This window comes from Cryptomeria japonica, chromosome 8, assembly GCF_030272615.1.
Source record: "Cryptomeria japonica chromosome 8, Sugi_1.0, whole genome shotgun sequence".
NCBI lineage: Eukaryota > Viridiplantae > Streptophyta > Pinopsida > Cupressales > Cupressaceae > Cryptomeria > Cryptomeria japonica.
This window is the reverse complement of record NC_081412.1, coordinates 478,121,423-478,148,958: the sequence shown is the minus strand read 5'-3', so window position 1 is coordinate 478,148,958 and position 27,536 is coordinate 478,121,423. Positions and strand designations below refer to the sequence as shown.

The following is a 27,536-nucleotide window of genomic DNA, read 5'->3' as shown; positions in this document are numbered from 1 at the left end:
CATTACAATTTAGCCCTTCCCTACCAAGGGAAAGCTCTCTTTTCTAATCAATCGTTGTAGTGGAGATTAATACCTACCCGGGGTTTGACTTAGACAACCCTTACACAGCACAACTATATTTCCCTCTTCTCTATGTGTAGGTTATATATCCAATAGTATAAAGTTGTAGATTTGCAGAAAGCAGACAAAAACATACAGTTCCAAACTTTGAACAGGCGAAAACCCATGGACTATGTTGATTAGCACAACTATCCGACACTCTTTGGTCGAATTTTGGAGGGAGTAATCTACAGAGCATCCCAATCTAGGATCCGAAGTTTTAGCTGACGAGAACACCTCCAAGACTAGGGCACCTAGCACAGTTGTCCAGCATTTTCAAGCTAAGATTTCTATGACAAGTTCTTTTTTTGTATCTTATTTCCATATTTGTACTTTGAGCTGACTTTTAGTTTTGTATCTGTCTCTTTATGTTGATTATTGTCAATTTCCTAGCATTTTGCCTAGTTCTTGCATCTTCGTATCAAATCATACCAAACATAAAAAGAGGAAATAGTCACACATAGTATCCAGCTCTCCTTAGGACTAAAGTTGAATCTTGTTGGCTATTTCCCCTAATGAATTTATATTGATTTGGGATCTTAGTTTATGTCTCTAAGTTAGGCCGACATGTTTTCTGATTTTTGGTTCCAAATATAATTTTTGCATGATATTTTCAGATTTAAATGCATTTGTTACTCAAATTTATTTCTTATGTTATTGCATTGTTTAGTTAATTACATCATTGCTTCATTAATTGCATAAATTGGAAAGCATATTTGTTTCATTGCATTAGACATCATGGACCAAAAAAAGGGAGATTTTAAAATACTTTCACGTTGCAAAAAAAAAATTGAGACACTGCCCCAGACCCCATTCCATGTCGTCCAACTTGAGATAAAAGGTCGACCTTTGGCCAACTTGTCTTTGCATTGTGTTTTCCTAGTAATGCTATAAATGAATTTTTTTATGCATGTGATGTTGCCTTAGCCTCTCTTATATCACCTTACACCTCTCCCAAAGTTTATCTCACCCATGAGGACACTTTGGTGCAAAAACATATTTTTAACACTTCTCTCAATGATCTATCTCTTTGGGATGAAGCATTGAAGAATTATGTCGATTCTTCTCCTAAAAATATACATCCCACATGAGAGTACCTTGGTGCAAGGGGATGATATTGTGAGGCACGAGGTTGATATGGTTAACAATCCCCTTAATGATGCTTTACCTTCTATTCACTCCAATGATCTCTCTTCTAGCGATGAAGCATTGATGAATCATGGTCCTACCTATAAGGATATTGTAGTAAAAGAGAATGATACCATTAAGACTGACCTTAATTCCACTTTACGTCATATTCACTTTAATGACATCTCTTCTAGAGATGAAGTATTGATGAATCATGCTTGTCCCTCTCCCAAAATTGGTCCCACTCATGAGAATACTTTGGTGCAAGACGAGAGTATTGCTAGCAATATTTCCAATGCTCTCTCTTCTAAAGATAAAGCCTTAGTGAGCAAGGAGCCCAATCAATGTCAAGTCAATATACTCCATGTTGCCAATCATGTGAAACCTCAAATAGTTGTACATCTTTGTCAAGATGCCCCTCAAACTTAAAACAAACCTATGCTTGTTCTACAAGGTGTTAAGAATCCAACTAGAACTCTCAACTACATCTTAAACTTCACAAAACAACTTACTCAAAGAGATAGACTGAATCAACAAGTGTCACAATGAGTCGATTATCATGCAGTAGCTCACACATATAACACTTGTAACAACGAGCAAGATTCAAATGTTCTTCCTAGTTCTCAACCTTTTCTTCCTCTACCCCCTCATCTTTCACAACATGTTGGTAAGGAATATAATCTTATTGAGCAACTTCGTGCTACTCCAGCTAAGATCTCCCTTTGGGATTTAATTCAAATTTCATCTACATACCACGAGATGCTCCAAGAAGCCTTACAAAAGATAGTTGTCTCATCTTCTGCTAGACCCAATGATGTAGCAGCCTTGCTTGATCGTGTGCATGAAACAAAGTTAGATATTGTATTCAAACAACATGAGTTACCACCTTTGGAAGTTCCAAATCAGTATGATCCTCTCAAGATCATTGTGCTCATTAATGGTAATGCAATAAGTACCTTAGTTGATAATGGCCCAGGTCTTAATGTTTGTAGTATTGACTTATTACATAAGATCAAAGTGGATACCTCCCTCGTTCAACATGATTCTCTTTGTATCTGTGGCTTTGATAATGTTGGTAGACAATCGTTAGGTACAATTGCATTGCCTATTAAAGTAGGTCCATGATCCTACCCACACCTATCCATGTCATGCCCGATACTCTCAATTATAATCTTCTTCTAAGTAGACCGTGGTTCCATGTTATGCGAATAGTCCCTTCTACTCTTCATCGCAATCTCAAATTCAATTATAATAGCAAAATGTACACTCTAGAAGGTGATAAAAATCCATATGATGGTGTCAAAAAAGAGGTAGGATCTATATCTTCCCTTAGCACTATGATTCCTTCTACAACACAATCTCCTATCGATGACACTTTCTTAGAGAAAAATTGGGGTCCTTTAGACTTTATACCCTCCTTTTATGGAGAACATAAAGTCCCTAAATTTAAAACTAAATCCTCGAAGGAGCCTAGTGTTTCATTTATCCAAGCTTTTTCCACATCCATTCCAACCTCTTCTTCTTCCAACACATGTCTTTATGATGATTGGGGCTCTCTAGACTTCAACCCAATTAAAACGAAGAGTCAACCCTCTACTCTTGCCATTTCAACAACCACTAAGGATCCTACATCGGATTCGGAAAATCAAAATGGAGTTGGTTTTAAAAAATTATAAACATGGATACAATGGACATGGTTTAGGATGTATGGAACAAAGTATTGAGGCCCACAAGAAATCTAGATCACACTTTTCTAAAGAAGGTTTAGGTTTCCAACCTCCTCCTTTGTTGACATCCCCTCTCTTATTGTCTAATGCATTTGTCTTCCTCTCCTAACTTTTCATCTAAACAAGAGAGTATTTTATATGAGCCTCTTAAAGCCAATTTCATTACTCTCCCTTTGAAAATTTGAAGAAAAAATCTTAAACAAAATCATGAAAATTCTTCTTTGTGTATGTATCATCAAATATATGGTCATTCCACTAATGAATAACAAGCTTCAAAGAGTAAAATTCAACAATTCAGCAATTTTGGTATTGTTCAAATGACAAGTGACAATAAGTGGCACCATTGTCTTGTCCCTTCTCAATAACATTTATTTCCTATTATCTTGCTCCTCACTATGTGACACTAGTAGCTTACCTTCTGGGAGTTCGTTGTCATTCATGGTGGTACAATTTCATATGCAATCATACTTGGGTAGCAACATAAAAGCTTAATTTTTCCCACCTCTATACTAGGGGCCAAGAATAGTTTTCAAGCATTTTTCCTTCATTATTTTCTAACAGTTTCCCTTTCTTGCATAGAATTGTTTGTCCTTCATACGGATTTTCTCCTTGCTTGGATGTATGTATCCTTGATTAGGACCTATTCATTGCTTAAAAGCGTGTATCTTTTAAATGATCTCTCCTTGGTGTTGAAAGTGTGCAATCCATCAAGAATCCCCTCTTCTAGCAACTGCGAAGGTGGGCTATTCTTGATCTCCTTCCTCTTTTAGTTGAAGATGTCATCTTTATCAAAGATCTCCTCTCTTTACAAAGGTGGATATCTTTAGCCAAAGATCTCTTCCTCCCCCCTTGATAATAATGTATCCTTGATACAGTCCTTTTACACTTGTTGCAAGATATCTCCTTTACAACTAATATTTTCCATGCTTAAAGATTTGTATCCTTTATAAGAATCTACCTAGCTTGGAACACATGGATTTTTGTTAAGGATGTCTCCTTGGTGTTGAAGGTGTTTTATCCTTTGATGTGCATCTCTATCTTCCTTAAGATATCAATAAGACAATATGTTGACATCTTAAGGGGAACATATAAGGCCTCCTCATTACTTGTGCTTGGTGCCACTGTAGCGCCCATTTTATAGTCGCATATTCAGATTATCTAGCAAACAAAGATTTTGCTTTGTAATCTTCTTTAGCATGAATCAACTAGCATAACACACCTTGCTAGACAAACTTTCCAACAATATGCAAAAGTCAAAAAACAAACGTTGTATGAGAAAGTTATGGTCGAAAAACCAACTGCACATCAAAATGGGCTTGGAGGCTTGAAAGGGTTTCTTAAAAAAGAAACTTTCCAAAAATAGAAACTTTTAGAAAATAGAAAGTTCCCAAAAATAGAAAGTTGTCGAAAAAAAGAATGTTTCCAAAAATAGAAAGTTTTTGAAAATGGAATATTTCCAAAAAAAATCTAATGCCAGTTTTGCTCCAAAAGCTGATAAAAATTTGCCCACTTCCAACTCCACACAAGGCAGACTTAGTGACCATGCAATGCTTCTAAGAAAAAAACCCTCAAACTTGAGAAGGGATTTGTTGAATTCACGCTATGATACCATATTGAAGTAAAGATTGAGCTCTAATACCATGTTGAATTAATGATTTTGCTCTGATACCATGTTGAATTTCGCAACACAAGCCTACAAGATCAAACAAAAAACTAGAACACATTCCACAAACAAAAGTAGAAAGAAAAATATGACATACTCCTCAAAAACAAAGATTATAGGATTAATTACAATTGTACAATAAGGCACTCATAAAGAAAGCACAAAGATACTCTAAGCTAAATTTAGGAGAACTGAAGTGCAAGCATGAGGAGCTAGAAAAGCTTAACTCTAGCTAAACTAGATGCACAACTAAAGCAACTAGAAGCATAAAAGCACTAGGTGAAATTGAGCAAAAAAGGCATAATTAGTTGTTAAAATGCTCTAGCAGTGATCCAATCCAATGTTCTAGGCCTATGCACTTTGCAACCACCTTTGGTTTGCCCTTTTCTGGGTGGGATAGGGCACATAGCACCATAGTCCCTGCAAAAAGGGGCTCAAATTTCAATATTTCGAAGTGCTAGTTTCTGCCATTTGTGATCAGATCCCAATATTTTGATATGACTGTTAGAAGTCGACCTAAATGCCAGATACCTTGACAACCCTACATAAAGGTATCATTTCTAATTCATTTTCATCTAACCACAATCAATCCACAAGTTACAATCAAACACTTTGAATTCCTTCAAGAGCAGATCTGAGCACAAGAAGCAACAAGCTACAACATGTTATCTTCAAGAATGTTTTCATGATGGAATATGTTATTATTTATCATGTTATTGCATCAACGCTTAAAGGACTTATCTAAAGAGCATTGCATCACCATCATTATCAATCTTAAGGTGATAGCATTTCAAATCAGCATTTCATTTCAATTTTAGACTCTACCCTACCAAGGGTAAGCTCCCTTTTCTAATCAATCATTGTTGCAGTGGAGATTAATACTTACCCAAGGTTTGACTTAGGCAAGCCCCTATACAACACAACTATTTTTCCCTCTTCTCTATGTGCTAGTTACAAATCCAACAACGGAAATTTGCAGATGTGCAAAGAGCAAACTGAGACATATAGTTCTAGATTTTGAACAAGAAAGAACTCGTGGAATATGTCGATTAGCACACCTGTTCGGCACTTTTTGGCTAGATTTCAAAGGGAGTAATCTATAGAGCATCCTGATCTAGGATCTGAAGTTTTAGCTGACAAAAGCACCTCCAAGACTAGGGCACCTAACACACTTGTCTAACATTTTCAAACTCAAATTTCAATGACAGGTTTCTTTCGATGTCTTATTTCTCGATCTGCACTTCTGAGTTGACTTTTAGTTTTGAATCTGTCTGTTTATGTTGAATATTCTAAATTTCCTAGCATTTTACCTAGTTCTTACATCTTCATATCAAAAACAATAAGAGGAAATAATCACACATACTATCCAAGTCTCCTTTAGGACTGAAGTTGGATCTTAAATTGATATTGATTTGGGATCTTAGTTTATGAATTCAGGCTAGGATCTCATTTCTCATCATTTCACTTATTTATCTCAATGTTTTCCAAGCAATTGACCCCTATGTAAATTGCATAGAAGCACAGCATGAAATATACCAAACAGGAAATTACACGATCTAACAATAAATATAGTTGGAACAGTAATACCATTGCTCAAATCGTAGCAATAAATTTCCATTCAAATAAAGGACCAGATTTGTCCACACAGTTAACAAAAATAAACAAAAAAAAAGGTCAGCTACATGCAAACATCAAAGCCTCTTAAATAACAGACTTAGGCCACAAGATGCACTAATAAAGATTAAGAAATAAGTAATAACTTATTCACTTCATAAAATAAACTGAATACATTCAAGAATGATAACAGATAATATTGGCTTGAGACAAATGTTCTACTTGTGCCTTGACTAAAGGTCTAAAGCAATAAGATAGGCACCTTAGAATGGCCTCAAATCTCCTGTATGTTGCGAGCTCTCCTACATCTATCCCTTGGGTGAAAGATTGAAGCCTTCAAACCAAGTGACCGAGTCCCTTCTTGTCTTGTAATGTTGATGCTACAATATGTGATCAAAATGTTGTGTGATAGCTGATAAAGGACTTGAAATATGCATCAAGCAGGGTTGGCGTCTGTTGTGACCATTTCACACATCGCCCCATTGCAAATGGGGACCCCTGCTTTTTTTGCTTTTTAGGGTTTGATTTCTAGGTCTTTTAGGGTTTTGTCTGTTAGCCTTTGCATTTTGAGTGTCGCCAAGGGGATCACATGGATAGCAAGTCCGGCTTGAGTGATGTCCTGATCCTGAAATTTGGCTAAGTCTGGAATGTCCTGATCCTGAAATTTGACTAAGTCTGGAAACTGAAGAACCTCCAAAAACTAGATTTTGCAATATAACTCCTGGAGGTCTGAAACCACTCTCAAACATCCTGAAAGTATATATGGAATATAACTTATTTCTTCTTTCTTATACTTAAATGTTGTATTCCATAAAATTATCCTGACGAAGAGTTCAAAAAGTCAAATTTCGCTCCTGACCCTTGCTGAGGATCCAGAGCGAATTTCGCTCCTGACCCTCTTAGGAGGTCCAGAGCGAATTTCGCTCCTGTCCCTTGCTGAAGGTCCAGGGCGAAAATGTTGTTCAAGTTTATTTCTCGCTAATTTTGGCTAACTTGTTTTGTGCAGGGTTTCCCGGAGAGAAGATTGGACGTTACTGGATGCGTTTGAAAGTTTGAAAGTTTGAAAATTGTTGAATTTTGGGCAACAAAGATAATTTCGCCCCTGTCCCTCACTGAAGGTCCAAAGCAATTTTCTAAAAGTCCAATTTTCTTGCAAGGACAAAACAAGTTTTGTGATTGAAATGAATGGAAGAAGGTGTGTTTTGCCCATTGAAGATAATTTGGAGGGCTAGCAAAGGACGGATAAGCTTGAAATTACAAAATCGCTCCTGTCCCTCTCTGAGGAACCAGGGCGAAAAACCTAATATCCACTCCTTCTCGCCAAGTTTGGACAAATCTAAGCCAGGGCGCAAGTTTGAAATGATGTTTAAAATGCCTTGAAGTGGAATTGAGATGCAAGGATTACAAATTTTGATGACAATTTGCAAATTCGCTCCTGTCCCTCTCCAAGGGTCCAGAGCGAAATTTCTAAGTGTGCCCACTTTCCTTGCATTTCGAGATAACTTTTTGTTTCCAAGACTCAAAAGGAAGTGGAGAATGATGTTCTACGCCTTGGGGGTAATTTGAATGTTGAAGTGACTAAGAATTTGTGCAAAGGACACAAAAGTCGCCCCTGTCCCTCACTGGGGGCCCAGAGCGAAAGTCTTTGAAACACCTATTTTGCCTTGAAAAAAGCAAGCTGAACGTGTATGGAATGGATGAGAGAGATCATTACTCACCCCACAATGAGAGTTGGCAATTAAAGGATGAAAGATTAAGAGCAAAAGTGAAAAAGCGCTCCTGTCCCTCTCCAAGGGTCCAGGGCAAAAAAGGTCCTAATGCACTTCCCTCCTAGAGATCAAGTGAAATTAAACTCAAGACTAGATGAAGTTTTGAACGTGAAAATGAGGAATGCAAGGCCAAAATTGAAAGTTCACTCCTGTCCCTCTCCAAGGGTCCAGGGCGAAGTTGGTAGCATTTTTTTATTTTCACCATACTTGAACGTTGATATCCTCCAAATTGCATTAGATGCCAAATTGCTAACTTCGAAATATTTGGAAAATTTAAATTAAATTGGCATTTAATAGAAGACACATTGGCATTTAATAAATTAATTTTGAGCCTCAAAAAAATCGAATTCTTATTATAAAGGCATTTAAAATTATTTTTTGTGAAATTAGAATTAAAAATGGAGCGCTTGAAGGCTTATTTTTATTATTTTATCAAGTCGGCCTCTCCTTTTTGAGATTTTATTTATTTTTTAACCTCCTTTTTGCCAAGTCGGCCTAGAGGAAGCAATGGGGTGAGCGCTCTATATATTGGAGGTGTTTTTTCACAATTCAAATCATTCAATCATCCTTTCAAGATTGAATTTGGAGAGCTAATTGAAGGTGCGAAATCTAGCTGGAGTGGAGCGAATTTCTACTAAGTGTGGAGACTAAGGGGGGGCGAAATTCATCTTGGAGGCTATTGGAGAGGCGAATTTCTTGCTAGATTGGAGGATAATTTCCAGATTTTTCTGAAGACATTTGAAGGCGAATTTCCAGATCTTGAAGAAGCTAGTGGAAGGTGAAATTCTTTTGAAGCTAGAGGAGGCGTGATTCATCCAAGAGGAGGCTATGATCTACACTTTGCCTAGCGAAATTCATCTATTTTTGCATCATTTCTTAGAGTTTAATACTCAAAGGGAGGTATGAAGAATCATTTTTGAAGTTCTTATTCAAGACTTATTGTGATCCCATTGCAATTTTGTAAAGTCTAAGTCTTGAAGATCCAAATTCCATTCATTATTAATTCGAAAATGCGTAATTCTTGATTTATCATGACTTTTTTCAAATTAATATCTTAAGTTTTACCTTTTAAAGGTCTTAAATTTCATACTTTAAGGTTTGATGCTCAAAAGACTAACTTTAATATTTTGTGTAGGCATCAAATGGAGATCCCGGAGTTGGAAAATCAAGCCAGATCAAGGACAGTCTCCTCCAAGAAGATCAAGCAAGGACAAGGGCGACCTCTTCCAATCCAGCATTACAAGGCGAGATACATCATCATCCTGCACATCAGAGACAAAAGAAGTCAGAGCAAAGGGTTCGTTGAAGAAGCAGATAGTTTCAGAAGAGTTAATTAAAGCTAGCTTCTCAGCAACATCAAGTGAGTATCAACCAAGTGTCAAATGAGGTGGCATCCCAATCATCACTCCTCCAGTCGGATTGATCCACCTCAGCATGTCCACATTCAATGTACCTAACTCATGGGAGATGGCACAAACTCCAATGTACCTACCCCGGCTATCCATTGGTCGATTTTTCCAGAGAAGACATGTGTCCAATTAATACAATTATTTCATTGGTCGAGCATTAAATGTTATGTAATGGTTGTAACAAACCCTAATTAGGGTTTTCATTGTTGAATCTTGGCCATTGATCTCAAATTGATCTCAGCCATCGAATTGTATTAAGGGCACTATATAAGCCCCGGCTCTTCATTTGTAAAGGATAATAGAAAGCGGTTAGAATAGAGTTAGTGAATAGAGAGTAGTTAGAAGGTGATTAGCAGTTGATAGAATAGCAATTAGAGTAGAGTAGAGAGAGAAGGCAAAGATTGTTGCCAAGATGTTGTTGTAAGAGACTTGTAAAACTTCATTGAAGAAATGGTGAAATTTATGGGTCGATTCGACAATTTGCATGGTCTCTATACTTCTCATACTTGATTTCATGTTATTAGATGAGTGGAAGAAATGTGCTTGATTGATGGTGAAATTCGCACATCCATACTACTAGCAGTTTGTTGATTGCAGACTTGCCTTGTGTAGTCAACTAGAATCATTCAGCTTAAGCTTAACTTCAATTGCCGCTTCTTCATTGATATGCATCAGCCTGATGGTGTCTATGCCTGCAATGATGATTTGAACATCATAAAGCTTTCCTTCGAAGATCGCACTAACCTTGTGGAGATGGTCCTGGGATGTCAAAACAAGACTTAGTTAGAATTTCATCAAAGCTCAATCATTGCTCCTACATTCCTTAGTATTAGAATTAGATTCTTTCCTCACCCTCATCTTTTTTTCTTTTTTTCAAATCTAAGGCAGTAAAATCCTGTGTTCCAACAATATTCAAAGCAAATCAAAAGTTCAATCATCAAGTGTAAGTCCCCTTGTGATTCCAGCAAATCACATCATACCACAGAGAGCTTATCCACACATAGAGATCCTACAACAAAGAACCTTGAAGCCACCCTGATTGATCCTTTTCGCGATATCTTCAGCATTCAAAGACTTTACTCAAGAGAGGATAAGGTACCCTTTAGGTATTTTATTCTGTGTTTGATAGTGTACAAAATACACGTCAACAGCGTCCTACTTGACAAGAGGCCTCTCAGGTTTGCATCTAAGAGCCTACATTTGTTTCATGCATTTGCAAAATAAACTATTCAATGCCTTCTCCTACCACAACATATGTACATATACAAATCTCTGCCAAGGTCAGCCTCAAAAAGAACCGCCACCATGTCGGCCAGAGAGGAAACTACCACAACTTGAACAAGGGCAGCCTAGGGGCCGTTATGCAAATTATTGAATAATTTCATTTATTCATAATTTGATTCAATGTTTATTTAGAACTTTATTTATTTATTCAAATAAATTAGCCAACTCAATTCTAATCGAGGACATCACAATTAGCCCGTCCTAGATGTCACTTGTCCTCAAGCAACTTCAAATTTGGATCCACACTTTCCCATGTTCTATCGTCAATGTCTTCATCAGAGACTATATATAGTGAATTTTCCCTTACCCAAATACCTATGCCCTAGTTGCCATAGTTCTCTACATGTGAAGCATAGCTTTTTCCTTCACAATTTGTTCTTAAACACCTCTATATGGTTTGTCTTATGAGGTAATTCTTTGGGAGGTAGCGTGATCTTCTAAAAAAATTTCTTTGATAGCATAAGAGATGCTTGCTTGAAACTCAATCTGTCCTTAAGTCACTGTATCTTCAAAATTTAGAGCCCTTTTGATGGCTTCTTGCAATGAGCTCAAATCGAATGCCCTTACTAAACCTTTAAGGGGTTCAACTAGGCCTTCCATGAAGAAGAATGCAAGCCTTCTCTCTAACACATCAAAAACCATACCCACAAGCCTCTGAAATTCTGCTACATAATCTTCCACCTTACCCTCTTGCTTCAGCTATGCTAACTCTCTAAAATGAGTTTCTGGATCCCTCCTATCAAAATTTTCTATCAATCTTTGGCTAAGTCTTCCAAGGTAGTGATTGAATCATGCCCTTGGTTTACCATGCCATAATACCACCATTCGTGAGCCACTCCCTCCAGATGCAAGGTGGCAAATTTGATAGCTTCTTCAAACATTGGATTAAAGAAAAATGTGTGTCTAATTTCTGCAGTCAAGCCCTTGCTGAGGAATCATCGGCTCCATCAAAAGGAGAGGTTATTTTTCCCAAACAATGTTGAATGTCTTTCCTCTCTTCATACCTTCTCCTCCTATGCCTAGTCCTTGTCTTCATCACATAAAATTTGGTGAAGGTCATGTCCCTACATATGGCAACACTTAAGGCCTTGTATTCATCATGAAGCTTTGTCATCTCACCTTCCTAGTCATGTTGCTTTTCTTCACTGCTTGCTGCTCCCTCTTTTTCCAAAAATTTGGCCCTAAAAGTTTTCGTATTTCCTAAAGTTTTTTCACCACTAACTGAAGTTTTCTCAGCACCCAAACTGCTCCCTTCACCTCCATTTTGTATAGTTCTTCCAGTAATTAATTGCTGGTTTATTCCTCTTAAAATTTCAACCATCTCCATCATGGTATCCCTCATACTGATATGGAACTCTTTGATCTCCCTAATGAATTCTTGAGGGTTTGCCTCTTCCCTGTCACCCATGAACTTCTTCTTTTCTCATGGCTGGTATCTTTGGTCTTTGTCACTCAATAATCCACGGGCTAGCAGAATGCCAAGCTCTAATATTACTGAAATATACCAAACAAGAAACTACACGATTTAACAATAAATATAGTTGCAACAGTGATACCCGTGCTCAAAACTTAGCAATAAGTTTCCATTCGGATAAGGGACCAGATTTGTTCACACAGTTAACAAATATAAACAAAGAGAGGCTCAGATATATGCAAACATCAAAGCCTCTTATGTAACAAACTTAGCCCACAGGATGCACTAATACAGATTAAGAAATAACTTACTCGCTTAGCCTCAAAGCCTCTTATATAGCAAACTTAGCCCACCGGATGCACTAATACAGATTAAGAAATAACGTATTCACTTCAGAAAATAAACTAAATACATTCAACAATGATAACAACTTATACTATCTGGAGACCAATGTTCCAGTTGTGCCTTGACTGAAGGTCTGAAGCAATAAAACAAGCACCTTAAAGTGGCACCTTAGAATGGCATCAAATCTCCTATATGCTACAAGTTCTCTTACATCTACCGCATGAGTGAGAGATTGAAGCCTTTGAACCAAGTTACCAGGTCGCTTCATGTCCCATGATGTTGATGTTGCGGTATGTAATCAGAATGTTGCGTGACAGCTGATAAAGGACTTCAAATATGCATCAAGCAAGGTTGGCATCCTACTTGACAAGGGACTTCTCAAGTTTGTGTCTGAGAGCTTGCACTCCTTTTATGCATTTACAAAATAAACTCTTCAACATAAGTTTATATACAAATCCCTACCAAGGTTGACCTCAAGAAGAACCGCAACCAAGTTGACCTAAGAGGAAACCACCACAACTTGGACAAGGTTGGAATAGGGGCCCCTTTATGCAAATTAATAAATAATTTCATTTATTCATAATTTAGATTTAATGTTTATTTATAATAAAGCTTTATTTATTTATTTTATAAACATTAGTAAAAAAAGGAGCCAACCCAATTCTAACCGGGGACATCACACAACACGGCAATCATGACATTATTATTCCATCACATGTAGGTTTGTCAATGACACTACGATTTTCTCAAATATATAACCACATGTCCCCATACGGCTGCTTAAATACAATTTCTACTTAAATTTAAACAGTTGGAGTGTTCCCATGCAATTTTTTATTACGAGAAAAAGATAAATTAGAAATTATAATCTTTCCCTATTTTAGTGGAGTGCCCACTGCTTAAAAATTGAAAATAAGCAGCAACTGCTTATTGGGAAAAATAACACATGGCTCCACAAATCGTTTTCCCTCTTTTTTATTTGCCTTCTGATTTTTCTACAAATTAACTGCTTAAAAATAAGTAGCAAAATTGAATAATTGTGGGGCCACCAACTCCATAAATTGCTGCTAAAAATTTGAGCAATGGCTGCTACCTAAAATAAGCTACACAGCTGCATAGGGACCTGCTCTAACCTCATGTTCCCACGCTGCTTAAGTGTCTTTTCTTCTTAAATTTAAGCAATTATAGTGTTCCCGTGGAAAATTTAAATTGTGGAAAAAGGATAATAAAGAATCTTTTCCTATTTTTGTGGAGCAGCTATTGTTTAGGAAATGAAAATAGGCCATTAAAAAAATGGGGCTAAAAATAAGCAGCAACTGCTTATTGAAAAAAATGTCAGGTGTCTTTATCAATTTATTTCCCTCTTTTATTTGCCACCAAATTTTCCTTTTTCATTTACCACCAGAGTTTCCCTCCAAATTTTATGTGAAAATTTAATAATAATATTATTAGTCGTAAAATTAAATGACTGCTTAAAAATAAGCAACAAAATTAGCAGCTGCATGGGGTCACATGCTCCACAAATTACTCCTTAAAAAATTGAACAGTGATGACTAGCCAAAATAAGCTAAACAGCTGCATAGGACCTTGCCCTAAGTCTACTATATTTTGTGAAGATTATATCATTTTCAAAATGTGATTTATTCATTACATACAAATTTTGCAAGTACAATGTTAAGTTTGTTCAGTTATACCGCATAGTTTTTCAAATATGTAAGCCTAATGTTTATATGAATATCGTATAACATTCTAATTTGCCATGTCTCGCTATATTTTTCTCCATGTGGCAAAGTGTTTGCCTTCGCCCTATATGTGGTATGCTACAATGATCAAATATATATAATAATTCCATTGCATTATAACCCTGTTCTGCCCTCAGACTCGACAATGCTAAGCTCTGGTTTAAAAAATATTTCTCTTCGAAAGAAAGAAATTCAATTTACCGGAGGCTTTATGACGAAGCTTGTGAACGCCATTTCGAAACACGAAGCGAGGTTCGACCTCTCCTGCCCATCTGCAATACAAAAACCAAACCCTAACCAATCTCAAGCCAACTTTAAAAAAATTAAACAGCTTCGGAAGAACAAGAGAATTAGGGATTTACAACTACCCGATGCGGAAACTGAAAGCGCCATTGTCGATAACCAGAGGGCATTCCCTAGGCATCAACGCATAATCTGTCTGTCGAGCGGGCCTTGTGATGGAAGGCATTGTTTTGTTTATCCTCTATCAATCTTCTTCTTCTCTGCTTTGCTCTGCAATAGAGAGAGTAAGATTTTGGTAGTCGTTTATTTCATTTTCTTTCAGCGCAGAGAGCCATCTAGACAATTTGGGAGAATCGACACAGAATTTACGAGTGGGGCCATCCTAGAATTTATTTTGGATAAGTGAAATTTCAACTTTTAAAGGAGGGAAGTGTATTAGTAGTGGTTAGCTAGAGTAACTTCACACTCACATATTTTAAATGGTACATCAGATTTCAATGATTTTTTTGGTCATTTTCATATATGATTAACTATAGCTATTGTTCAGGATTCTAGGTAGTAATAACACACATTCTAGGTTCAGTTATGTGCACAAGAGTTAAAAAGTACACATTTCAAAGTGTTGCCCAATACCTACTTAAAGAAGTTTTAATAATCGTCTACTCAAAATTGACAATACTTGTGGACAAATGTCTAGTAGTTGTGCACAAATATGCCAATTATGGACCAAAAAAGCTAAAAAGTGATTGGCTATTGGTACATGTGAAACTTATTAATGAAGTTTTCATTATCCTTTTTTTGGCTCCTTTGAAATTAGTAATTGGGGGGTTGGGTGCACAAGGAGTGCACCGCTATTGGAACGTGATCCACTACTGGTGTTTTTCCCCTAGGAAGCTTTTTTGTTCAAGAATTCTTCGGATTTTTTTTTTTTTGCGGCTAGAAATTTCTTGTATATTTAAAGGTTTCCTTTAATCTACATTTTTAGAAATTAATTAGAATTTTATGTACATCCTTAGCTTGCTAAATTTATTTTATTTTATTTTTTATTATTAGTAAATTTGATATAGTATTATATTAGTAATCAAAAAATTATATATTTCAAAGTATATCATATCTATGTGCATCTTCATATCCTTCTCGCCAACTAACCATACACCATATAAACAAAATTTACAGTTAATTTCAAAACTATCCCCCCTAGTTATACTCCCAACAACAAGTCTATAAAATACCTATACATATCCACATATTAACATAGCAAAGTTCGTCATTATAAACAAAAATACAATCCATCAAAAACTATCCATTTAAACAATTTTATCCTTATCTCAATTTGAAACTCGGACGTTCTCCTAAGTGAATTTAAGTCGCTTATTTTTCAGCTTGAGACCACCTTCCTTATCTGCACACTTCTCCTCCTTACACTCTTGGATGTATTCCTTCATGACAAAACCCAATTGAAGCTCCTCTCGTTGGTCTTCCTTGTTCTTTATTGTGCTCCAAAGCATGAAAGGACAAAGTGGAGGAGTATGCCCTACAACCTGAACCCAATCTCCTCCTCTGGCAATGAACCCTTCTCTCGACTTTGCCATTGAAATAAAGGTACCAAGACCCAAGCACCACTCACTCTTCACACTCAACTCCATTGTCCACCAAGCTTCCTCCTTCATCCCCAGTTCCAAGCACCATATACAACATATCCACATTGTAGTGGCATTTGTACTATGCTTTCATAAACTCCTCCTCCAGTAACATTCTCACCATCTGATAGACATAGGATCCTTGAACTTAAAAAAACGTTTCAAGTGAATCTCAAATACCTCCCCCATGAATGAAAGAAATCTATCATTTTCTCAATCTAAGGCTAAAGTTGGCCTCCATGCTATCATCAACTAGTTTCTCTCACTCTGCCCTCTACAAAATAAGATAGAGAGATGGCAGTGACAAGCTATCTACCACCACTAATTTATGTCTCAACACACTTCAAGCTCTCAAAAATCCCACATTCAAATATAGCCCAGGCAGAAAAGAGTTTGCATCTACAAGAATTAATTAAAAATCTACCCTCATCTCCTCTCAAAAATCTTCCCACACTTCAACTAGCTAGTAAGACACATGGCAAATGATTTTCGTTAACCCTTATCACTTCACCTTGCAAACCATATATCCGTTTCCTCAATCTATAAATCCCAAAGATCATACCACTAAATTTCATCATGATTCGAATGTAATCTACTCACCCATTTTTTTTGTATTGATATAGTTCATAAACCGGATTACAAACAAGTATGTAACTACTTTAGCAGTTCGATATAACTGTACAAAATAGGAGCAGTTTGTTACTTACTAACAGTACAAAAAATATGCGAGTATGTGATTTGGCAGATCCGCTATACATCAGTCTAATTACAATAAAGACCAAAAGAAGCAAAAAAATAATCCATGGTGTATGCCTAGATTACATCCAGGTTATCCATCCTGTAGGTCCTTCCATCCAGAAAAGCCTGCGATCGTCCAACATCCTAGCAGTTTGGATCATCCGTTGTCTAACCTGGTGGCCATTGCCTCTGATTTCTTCCATGAGAGCGTCGAGGGCGTTCACAAAAGGAGTTCTCTCAGCATTGATTCTCCCCCAGGTGTATCCATGGGATAGCTCGAAGATGAATATCGTGGCATGTCCATCTGAAAGGAACCTCTGGAACTTCTCTTTGTTAAGAATGAACACCATAGTGACCTGTGAGCAAACAGAGTGGAGGGTGAGACTTCAAAAAGACTTAGTAAGGGCCCTGACTTGCCCTTGAAATTTTTCTAAGTTCTTAATTTTCCATATATACCAAAGGATATCACCAGAAAGTAAATTCTAGAATACATTACTATCTCTCTTTAGTCCTTTAATGACCCCTATAACAACATTAAGAATAGTACACTGCACAGGAAGAGTAAAACCAAACATAAGCCAAATTTCCTTAGCAACAATGCAGTCGAAAAAAATATGTCTACTGGTTTCCCTGATTTTACAGATAGAACACAGGTCTTCATTAGTGTAATTGGATTTGGTAGGGAGCTTGTCTAGAAGAAGCAACCATCTGAAGGTTTTCTTCCTTGGAGCCAATGGAGATCCCCAAAGAGATTTGAAGATATGGCCCCATTGAGCTCTCGACAGGTCAGAATATCGGATTGAATTGAGATGGTTGAGGATGTTGCTATCAGAAGAGAGGGTTTTATAGATAGCAAGAGGTTTAAGGTTCCCAATCGGGTTTCCATCGAACCAAGTGAAGGAAAGAAGCCTGCTATCTTCGCAAGCAATGGGGGGCTGGAGGAAATTACAAGCATTGCACAAGATTTTATAAGTCCTTTTGTTAGAAGGAGGTAGATTAAATTTTGCAGAGAGCTCTTCCTAAGGGATCAGAGTTCCATTAGTAATGATGTCTTTGAAGCAACAAATTCCTTTGCTGCCCCATTTTTTGGCCAAACACCCCTGAGTAAGGGCTAAAGGCTTATCTTTATGGGTTAAGTTCCACCAGATTGACCTATTTCCACACACTTGATTAACACGGCTACTCCAAGCATTGCCAACATTAGATCTAATAATTTCCCATGCTTTCTAGATGGTTTTGAAGATAACAGAGCCTACGGTAGAAACTGAGAAAGATCCAACTAGTCAATCACTAATGGGGAGGGACTTCCAAGATTTAGCTTTCTTAGGAAACCCCCTCCTAATATTATTATGAATGAGCACTTTACATGGTTCATTACCTTCCAGATCATGAAAAATCCATTTGGCTGCCAATGCAATCCCTTGGGTTTTCAGATCCTTAAGACCCAGGCCTCCAATAGATTTATCCATGCAACACCAATCCCATTTGACCGAGTGAGCTTTTATGTGACCTCTTCCATCCGACCACAAAAAGTCTTTGATGGTTTTCTAAATCTCATTGATCTGATAGTTATTGAACATCCAAACAGACACATAGTATATACTGTAAGATGAGAGAATCTTTTGGCATACTTGCATTCTACCTGCCAGCAATAAACAGTGCTTATTCCATTTAGAGAGCTTAGATTCAATATTCCCCTTAATCCATGCCCACATATCCTTAAGGCAAGGGGAGATTGAAAAAGGGATCCCCAGATATTTGACAATTATGGTGGGTCCTCCCCATTGATACCCATAGGTAGCAATCCAGTCTGGAGGTTTCTCAGTCCATCCGAGCATGGTAGATTTGGGTTGGGAGATCTTGGCCCCTGCGGCTTCACAAAACAAGGAGAGTTTGGTTGATAGAGCATCCAAATTCTCTTTTGAAAGCTTAAAGAAAAGGGCAATGTCATCTGCAAATTGGATGTTGATCAGTTCTGATTCATTAGGGAGGGAGATTCTCTTAACCCTAGGGGAGTGGGAGTTGTCTCTGAGCAAATAATAAAGAGCATCGGAAGCAATAACAAAAAGGGCAGGGGCAAGAGGGCAACCTTGCCTAATAGATCTACTAAGCTCAAATGGATGAGAAATCAAGCCATTCACTTCTACCTGGGCATGAGCATCCCTAAGAAGGACCTTAACAGACTAACAGAAGATCTCAGGAAATCCAAAGGCTTGGAGCATAGTGGTTATGAAACCCCATTAAATCCTGTCATAGGCTTTTTCAAAGTCTAACAAAAACATGGCCACCTTTTGTTCTGAAACTCTGGCCCATTCCATGGCTTCCCAGCTTGTAATCAAATTTTCCAAGATGCATCTCCCTTTAATGAAGTCGGTTTGGGTGGGGCATATAAACTTAGGGAGGACATGTTCGAGCCTTAAGGTGAGCTATTTAGCAAGGATCTTGTAAGAAACATTGAGTAGAGTAATAGGGTGCCAGTTCTTGATTAAAGCCTTGTCCCCTTCTTTGGGTATAAGTTTGATCAACCCTCTATTAATATTAATTCCTAGAGTTCCAGTGTTGATGGCTTCATTATAGATGTCAAGAAGATCATCAGATATCCATTTTGATAAGGTGTTTGCCATCTTATTGCCCTCCCTCCTTGTATGGGTTAATTCAAAATTTGAAAATAAATTTAATTTTGCCCTTATAATCTTAGTGATTTATTGATTTTCTAGTTTGGCATATCACCCTTAGCAATACTATTGATAACTATTTGCGAGTCTCCTTCCAAATGCACCTTGGATATTTACATTTTACTTGCCGAGTTTATTGTCAGTAATGTCACACTAACTTTAGCATCATTATGTGTTTTATCCAAAAGTTTCTGAGTGCCAATCGCCAACGTATTTCTATGCTTGTTCCTTGCTACACATCCTACTCTAGACAACCTCAAGTTGCCTCTTAACATCCCAACAAAGTTAATTCTAATCCACCCAACCTCAAGTTTTGTCCATACAACCACTTCTTTTTGTTGTGAAGATGGATTAACCCATAAAGACCCATTAACAAGTTGCTAAATTGAACTAATTTTTTTTTTTTAAATGTTTGTTAGAATTTAATTAAAATTTTATGTTTTTTTTTTATAATTTAAGGGTGTCCCTCGCAATCCAACCTGGCCTAAGCCTATCCTAGGCCAAGATTAATCCCATTGGGGATGACATCAACAATCCACATGCCATCATCATTAGGTAAGCTTGGATGAAGACAATCGACCTCAAGACCTATATGGGAAGAACCCAAAGCCCTTAGCCAACTACACCAATCAAGTTTATTAAAGAATTTAATTACAATTATATGTATAATATTTTAGATATATTTGATTTTAATGGAGTTTTGCATACATTCATAAGTTCGGAAAAATAAATTATATACATTTTTTAGTTCTATTTATTTTACAAGGGGAGAGGAGAAGTTGTGCACACAAAAATATACATCCTTAGCTAATGAATCATGATATTATTAGGAGGCTTACTTCCACTTGGCATCATGAAATATTGATGTAAAGAAAAATAAGATCCCTCAAACTTAACCTAGATTAATCTAATAAAATACATTTGCATCAACACAAATCAGCCAAGATTAATGGTTGAGAGTTACAAGTGTGGGTAATTCAATCATTTATCACTAAGCTAGGAAATTAAATGCAATAGATAGAGATGCTTAACAAAATGACCAAAGATGGATGAATTTTAATGAAGATTTTAGAATATGAACTATCTTCGGACTTGAAATAAGACCTTTTTATCTATGACTCACCTTGAACTTTTCACAAAGCTTGTGTCTACCTAGGTCAAGTACATAGCTTTAGGCCACTTCCATGTAGAATTGATCTTTGTTCATTTCATTTTCCTACTTTATGATTTGTTGAATTCTTCTATGTTACCTCCACTAACTGAACTAGTGGTACTTTTTAATACCTTTAGAGGGTTGTCAATTGTTTGGAGATAAATTATCCTAGGTCAACCCTATAAAAGGATTAGATTTGTGTTCATGAGAATGATCAAAGGCAATAATCTTTAACCATGTAAAAATTTTCCTAGGATGAATATGCAAATTCTAATTAGTTTTAGTGAAGCAATTTGAAATGTTCTTAGATATTGATTATTCTTTAGGACAAGAGATGATATTCCAAAATTAAAATATGGGAAATGAATGCAAAATAATTCCTTTAACTATAAAGACAAAGAAACAATATGCACAAGCATGTGTTTATTTGGCTCATAATAACTGGTGAAATGAGCAAGAGTAGACCAAACTTGAATTTGAATTTTAGAAATGCAAGAGTCAAATCCATGGAGATGGGATTGAGCTTACATCTAAAAAAATGTTCTAAGATGATAAAAATAGAGTGTTTGTAAGAAATGAATGTTTAATCATGCTAGGTGTGATAAATATACTCTACATGGGAAAGTGTACAAAGATTGATAAGGTGCAAGTAAATCTATAGGAATGTGTGCATACAAGGACATTTGAAGGCTAGGGGAATGAACATAGCTTCACACTTTGTTGGCATATGATGAAGCGACGACAATGTATGTTGTCATTGATGTCAATAGGTGAACCGGTATGAACTGGTATGAATATTGGAAGCGGTTATGGTCAATCGGGATGGAGTGGATCGGTGTCGAGGTTCACTAAGTGTGACTACCGGTTGGTAGTCCTTGTTCAGCTCTAGGGTTTCCGGTTTGGCCTATGCGGTGCAACCAGAAAAGGAAAAGAAGTCACCACCAATTATGAATCCAGGACAAATAGAGACATGGATGATGAGGAGATTCTGATGGAGTTTGAAGCTCTTCTTGCCAAGAGATTTCCAAAAGACACCAGAAAATACAGAGGTAAGCTTCCTCTAAAATGTTTTTCCTGCAATAAGATAGGACATATAGTTGTTAACTATCCTAACAATGACAATAAGGATAAACCAAAAAGGTTTATAAAGTATAAAGGAGGAGGTAGGAGAAATTGTCTTGTTGCAGTGGATGAAGGTGTTACCAATGAATAATCTGAGGATGAAGAGAATGAGGACATAGTGTTTGTAGCTGTAAAGGAAGAGGTGTCAGATCATAAAGCCCCTGTCTCTCACATTGACAACTCTAATGAGTGGATCATTGATAGCGGGTGTTATCACCACATGACTGGTGACCAGAGAAAGTTTTTTGTCTTCGGATGAATATGATGGAGGTGTTGTCTTGTTTGGCAACGATGCACCTTGCATGGTGAAAGGAAAAGGATCCATCTCACTGAATGGAAAAAGCAATGTAGATGATGTCTACTGGGTGGAAGGCCTTAAGCACAACCTTTTGAGTGTTGCTCAACCGAACGACAAAGGACTCGTTATGGAGTTCAAAGGTGGAGTCTATAGAATAATTGGAAAGAGTGGTGAACTTATTGCCATCGATAAGCAGACCAGAGGAAACTTGTTTCAGCTGAATGCCAAGATTAGTCAGTGCCTGATGGCAAAGTTTGATGACTGTTAGATATGGCATAGGATACTTTGTCATATGAATTTTGATAATATTGTAAAGGCTAGTAAGATCAAGGTAGTAAGAGGATTGCCTTTGCTGAACAAACTGAAGAATGCTTTATGCAAAGAATGTCAACTTGGGAAGATGTCTTCCTCAACATTCAAAGGTAAGTCTTTTTCAGCAGAGAACTTACTTGATCTTGTGCACACTGATCTGTGTGGTCTGATGAAAACTATAAGTATTCAGGGAGATCGGTATTTCATGATTCTTACTGATGACTACTCAAGAATGATGTGGGTCACATTCTTGAAAGACAAGTCTGAGGTGTTTGGAAAGTTCAAAGCCTTCAGAGAATTGGTGGAAAAGGAGAGCGATAGAAGAATAAAATGCCTAAGAACTGATCAGGGAGGTGAATTCACTTATGATGAATTCAAAAAGTACTGTGAAGAGAACGACATCAAGAGGTAGTTGTCTGCCCCAAGGACACCACAACAGAATGGCATAGCAGAAAGGAATAACAGGACTATAGTTGAAGCGGCTAGAACTATGTTGATCCAAGGAAAGGTTGCTCGCACTTTTTGGAGAGAAGTGGTGAGCACTGCAGTCTATACCATGAACCAGGTACTCATCAAGAAAGGTAAAGATAAAACCCCCTATGAGTACTGGAATAGGAGAACTCCTAATGTGAGTTATTTCAAGGTGTTTGGCAGTGAGTGCTATATCAGAAGAGGTGAGCATCTGAGTAAGTTTGATGCTAAATGTGATGAAGGAATATTTTTGGGATATTCCACTAAAAGAAAAGCTCTCAAATGCTACACCAACAGGACTCAGAAAATTGTTGGGAGTATCAATGTCAGGGTTGATGAATCCCTTGAGGAGCCTGAGGAAACCTGCAGCAAGCAAGTGGAAGATGAACCGGGTGTAGCCTTCTAGGAACCGGTTAAGAAGGAAACAAGTTGCAAACACTAGAAAGACCTTAGTGTACCTATACCAGTAGAAGCTGCAGCAGGTGAAGAAGAAGATGAAGTGGAAAAAGAAGAGGAAAAGCAAGCAGAACCAGCTAGGATCATTCCTAGGTATGTGAAACTACATCATGATCTGAAGTAGATCATAGGAGATAAAGATGCAGGGATACTCACAAGGAGAAAGGTGAAAGAAAACTCTTGCATGATTTCAGAATTTGAGCCTAAGACCACTAGAGAGGCATTTACTGATGAAGACTGGATAAAGGCAATAGAAGAGGAGCTGGACCAGATTGAAAAGAATGCAACGTGGTCCTTGGTACCCAAACCGGAACACAAGAATGTAATAGGTACCAAATGGGTCTTCACGAATAAGTTGAATGAAGAAGGCACTGTGGTAAGGAACAAGGCAAGACTTGTATGCAAGGGATATGCTCTGGAAGAGGGAGAAGACTATGGAGAAACCTTTGCCCTGGTGGTTAGACTGGAAGGTGTCTGAATGCTACTTGCATTTGCAACATTCAAGGGATTTGAGGTATACCAGATGGATGTGAAGTTTGCATTCCTTAATGGAATCCTAGAAGAAGAAGTGTATATTGAGCAACATGGTGTGTAGATTACACAAGGCCCTATATGGATCGAAACAAGCACCAAGGGCATGGTATGAATGGTTACACTCTCATCTTGTGAAGATAGGATTTTAGAGAACGAGTGAGGACAACAACATCTACCTGAAATCTGAAGGTGATCAGATTCTGATTTGTGAAGTATTTGTAGATGACATAATCTTTAGAGGAGATGATGAAATGAGTCATGCATTCATAGATGAAATGAAGAAAGAGTTTGAGATGTCTCTAATTGGAGAGATAAAGTTCTTCATTAGTCTACAGATTCAACAGATGAAGGAGGGTATCTTCATCACCCATTCCAAGTATATCAAAGAGGTATTGAAGACCTTTGGCATGGAGGAGAGCAAACCGGTTGGAACATCGATGGTGACTAGCTGCAAACTGACAAAAGAGGATGATACAACATTGGTGGATGAGAAGGAGTATCGGTCGATGATCGGTAAGCTGCACTATGTGGTGCACAACAAACCAGATATTGCTCATGCAGTGGGCATAGTAGCCCGTTTTCAGAAGAGTCCAAGAGAATCTCACTTGGTAGCAGTAAAGAGGATTCTTAGATACCTGAAAGGGATGGTTGATTATGGATTGTGGTATCCATATAATGGTGACTTTGGTCTCAAAGTGTTTACCGATGCAAATTGGGCAGGTAATGTGGACGACCAGAAGAGCACAATCGGTGGAGCATTCTTCCTTGGTGGAAGACTAGTCTCATGGATGAGCAAGAAGCAGAGTTGTATTTCCCAGTCTACAATTGAATCAGAGTATGTGGTAGCTTTTATGAATTGCACTCGGGCAATCTAGATGAAGCATGTACTGAATGGCTTCAAAGTGCCTATATCTAAACCGGTGAGTATTTTCTGTGATAATACTAGTGCAATCAATATTTCCAAAAATCTGATATTGCATGCTAGGACAAAGCACATTGAACTCAAGTATCATTTCTTGAGAGAAAAGGTTCAGAATAAACAGGTTGTATCAGAACATGTTTCCAGTAAGGAGAAACTAGCAGACATATTCGCTAAGCCCTTACCGAAGACTACATTTACCTATTTGAGAGATGAATTAGGGGTTTTTCCCCTTCATGAGGTAAACTAAAGTTGTGTGATCCACATCAGTAAGGTACTATAGTGACAAATCTTACAGGATTGATGTGTTGAAGGTTGCTACTCCATAGGGGGAGCAACATAGTGGAGCTTGGAAGCTTTTGCCTCCACTTTGGTATTGTTGTCAAAGGGGGAGAAGATATCTGATGATGTATGGGGGAGAAGATATCTGATGATGAAGATATATGAAAGAATGCACACTGACTAGTCCAGATGGTGGTGGTTGTGATATTTGAACTGGTATATGTTATTAAGCATGGTGCAGATACTAAGCAATGATACACTGAGTATTGCCATCAATGCCAAAGGGGGAGATTGTTGGCATATGATGAAGCAGTAACAATATATGTTGTCATTGATGTCAATAGGTGAATTAGTATGAAGATTGGAAGTGGTTATGGTCAATCGGGATGGAGTGGATCAGTGTCGAGGTTCACTAAGTGTGACCATCGGTTGGTAGTCCCCGTTTAGCTCTAAGATTTCTGGTTTGGCCTATGTGGTGCAACCGATGACATTCTGTGATAAGTTAGTTAAGAGATAAGGATGAGATCGTGGTGCCACGTCAGCTATGTTCTTGTGAGCATGAAGATCAAATGCATTTGAATGTCTACCTTAGGAATGCACGATGTTCTGAGCAATGTATGAAGTGTGCGTGATGGGTTACTGATTTCCAGATGCGGTGAAGAATGGAAGATGTAGAATGACTTAAGATTTGTTTTAGATCGCTTCATTCTATGCAATGGATCTAACTGTCAAGATTGGACTGCTTGTAATTGTAAAACTAAAATGTTTAGGGTTTAGGGTTTATGCTACCGACCTAATTTTTGTCTATAAGGTCGATGATGTTTGTTATTGTTTGGGTTGGCAAATGATGTGTTTGTGTCCTCATGTTGAGATACTTGCCAAACCAGAGTGTGGAATCTGCAGAGTGTGATTGTAGAGGAGAGGAGCTAAAAAGGATATGCCTTAGCAAGTAGTGTTGTTATCAGATCAAAGCTTTACCTGATGACTTCTAACCATTTCAACAGAAGGAAAATCCCTTGATCGGGTAGCTTTAACAGGCTTGTTGCAAATCCTCTAACCAGGTGACTCAAGTTCATTAAGTTCTTTAAATCCTCTAGCGAGGTAACCTTTAACAGGGTTTATAGCCATCCCTTAACCGGGTGATCTCTAACAGGATCGATTCCTAACATAACCTTATTTTAACATCTTTAACCGAACTAGGCTCCTAACAAAGCGGGCTTCAAAAGAGTTCAAAACAAGATTGTGGGTATTCATCCCCACCGTGGTTTTTCCCATTTGGGTTTCCACATGAAAAATATGTGTGTTATGGGTTGTGAGTTTTCATGTGATGATTGTGTAGTTGTTATGCATGCAGTGCTAAATGATCGTGGTATTGTTGATACAACTCATGCTTGATTATATCAGGAAATAGTCATCAAGATTTTAGGTCTACCAAATGTTGTTTGAAGTATCTGTGTTTAACCGGTATACCCATGGTTAATTTTAGTGGTGAAGACAACCGATCAGTATTGTTTTAATATGATAAAGTGTTGAGAAAGTTTTTGTTTGTATTGATTCACCCCCCCCTCTCAGTACTAGTTAGGGTATTATCTGTTCGTCATTATTCATCACACTTGAGATTACATCCTTTAATGTTATCAAAACAGGCACAAATCTAAATAAGAGTTGGCACAAATATGCAACCATTATATTATGCCTCCAATTTGAGGTGTGTGCTTAAAATGATCATACACCTCAAAGAATGTAAAAATATGAATGTAATTTAAATATTCAAGTGTAAAAGCTGTTCGTAGTCCATATAAAGAAATGAACACCAATAAATCGAATTTTATAAGTCTAGCCTTCAATATGTGTGTTCTATGGAAACCTACAAAATAAAGTAAAATATGTAATGGGTAGCTTGTATCACACAGGTGAAAAAAAAAACAAAAAACTACGACCTAGATTTTACTATCAATGATCATAAGAAACATTAGATAGAAAATACATAATGTTTAGAGAGATTTTGCATTTATTCAAAGTAGTAATACTCCACCTTGTTTGATGATATGGGATCACAGGACACATGGAGCACTAACATGTTATGTGATAATGATTCATCTAGTCATTTCACACCCTAGTTTTAAATAATTAAAACACATAATATTTATAGTATGTATTTTAGACAATTAGTTTATGCGCTTTAATTTGTGATTTTATTAAGGATCCTTGGATTAAATGTAGTTATCATGTTTGATTATATATAACCAAGTGCATGTGAAATATGGATCTAGTAGTTTCAATGACATGAGAAATTGATATGATTTTACTCTATCATTTTATTATAATTTTAGCTATGGTAAAATTGAAATAGATGTGACTAATGAACTAACTATTATATGATTAATGAAGTGTATGTAGGATAACTAGTTTCCTATTATCAGTTGAGGAGGGAGACTACAATTAGGGAGAGGAATACAGATTGAGGTGCCTAGCAAACATATCGTGCCTTTCAAGAAA

At 37.2% G+C, this 27,536-nt stretch overlaps 1 protein-coding gene across 1 annotated transcript in view; it reads right to left on the bottom strand.

Moving 5' to 3' along the window:
• Window positions 1-14,846, bottom strand: part of LOC131043746 (actin-related protein 5) — a 167,665-nt gene extending 152,819 nt beyond the window's left edge. The window contains exons 1-2 of the mRNA XM_057976976.2: window positions 14,563-14,846; window positions 14,396-14,466 (exon numbers count right to left, since the gene is read on the bottom strand). Coding sequence (XP_057832959.1) covers window positions 14,396-14,466; window positions 14,563-14,663 — 172 coding nt within the window. The 5' untranslated portion in view covers window positions 14,664-14,846. The remainder of the gene's footprint in view (window positions 1-14,395; window positions 14,467-14,562) is intronic.
• Between the last annotated feature and the right edge of the window lie 12,690 nt (window positions 14,847-27,536).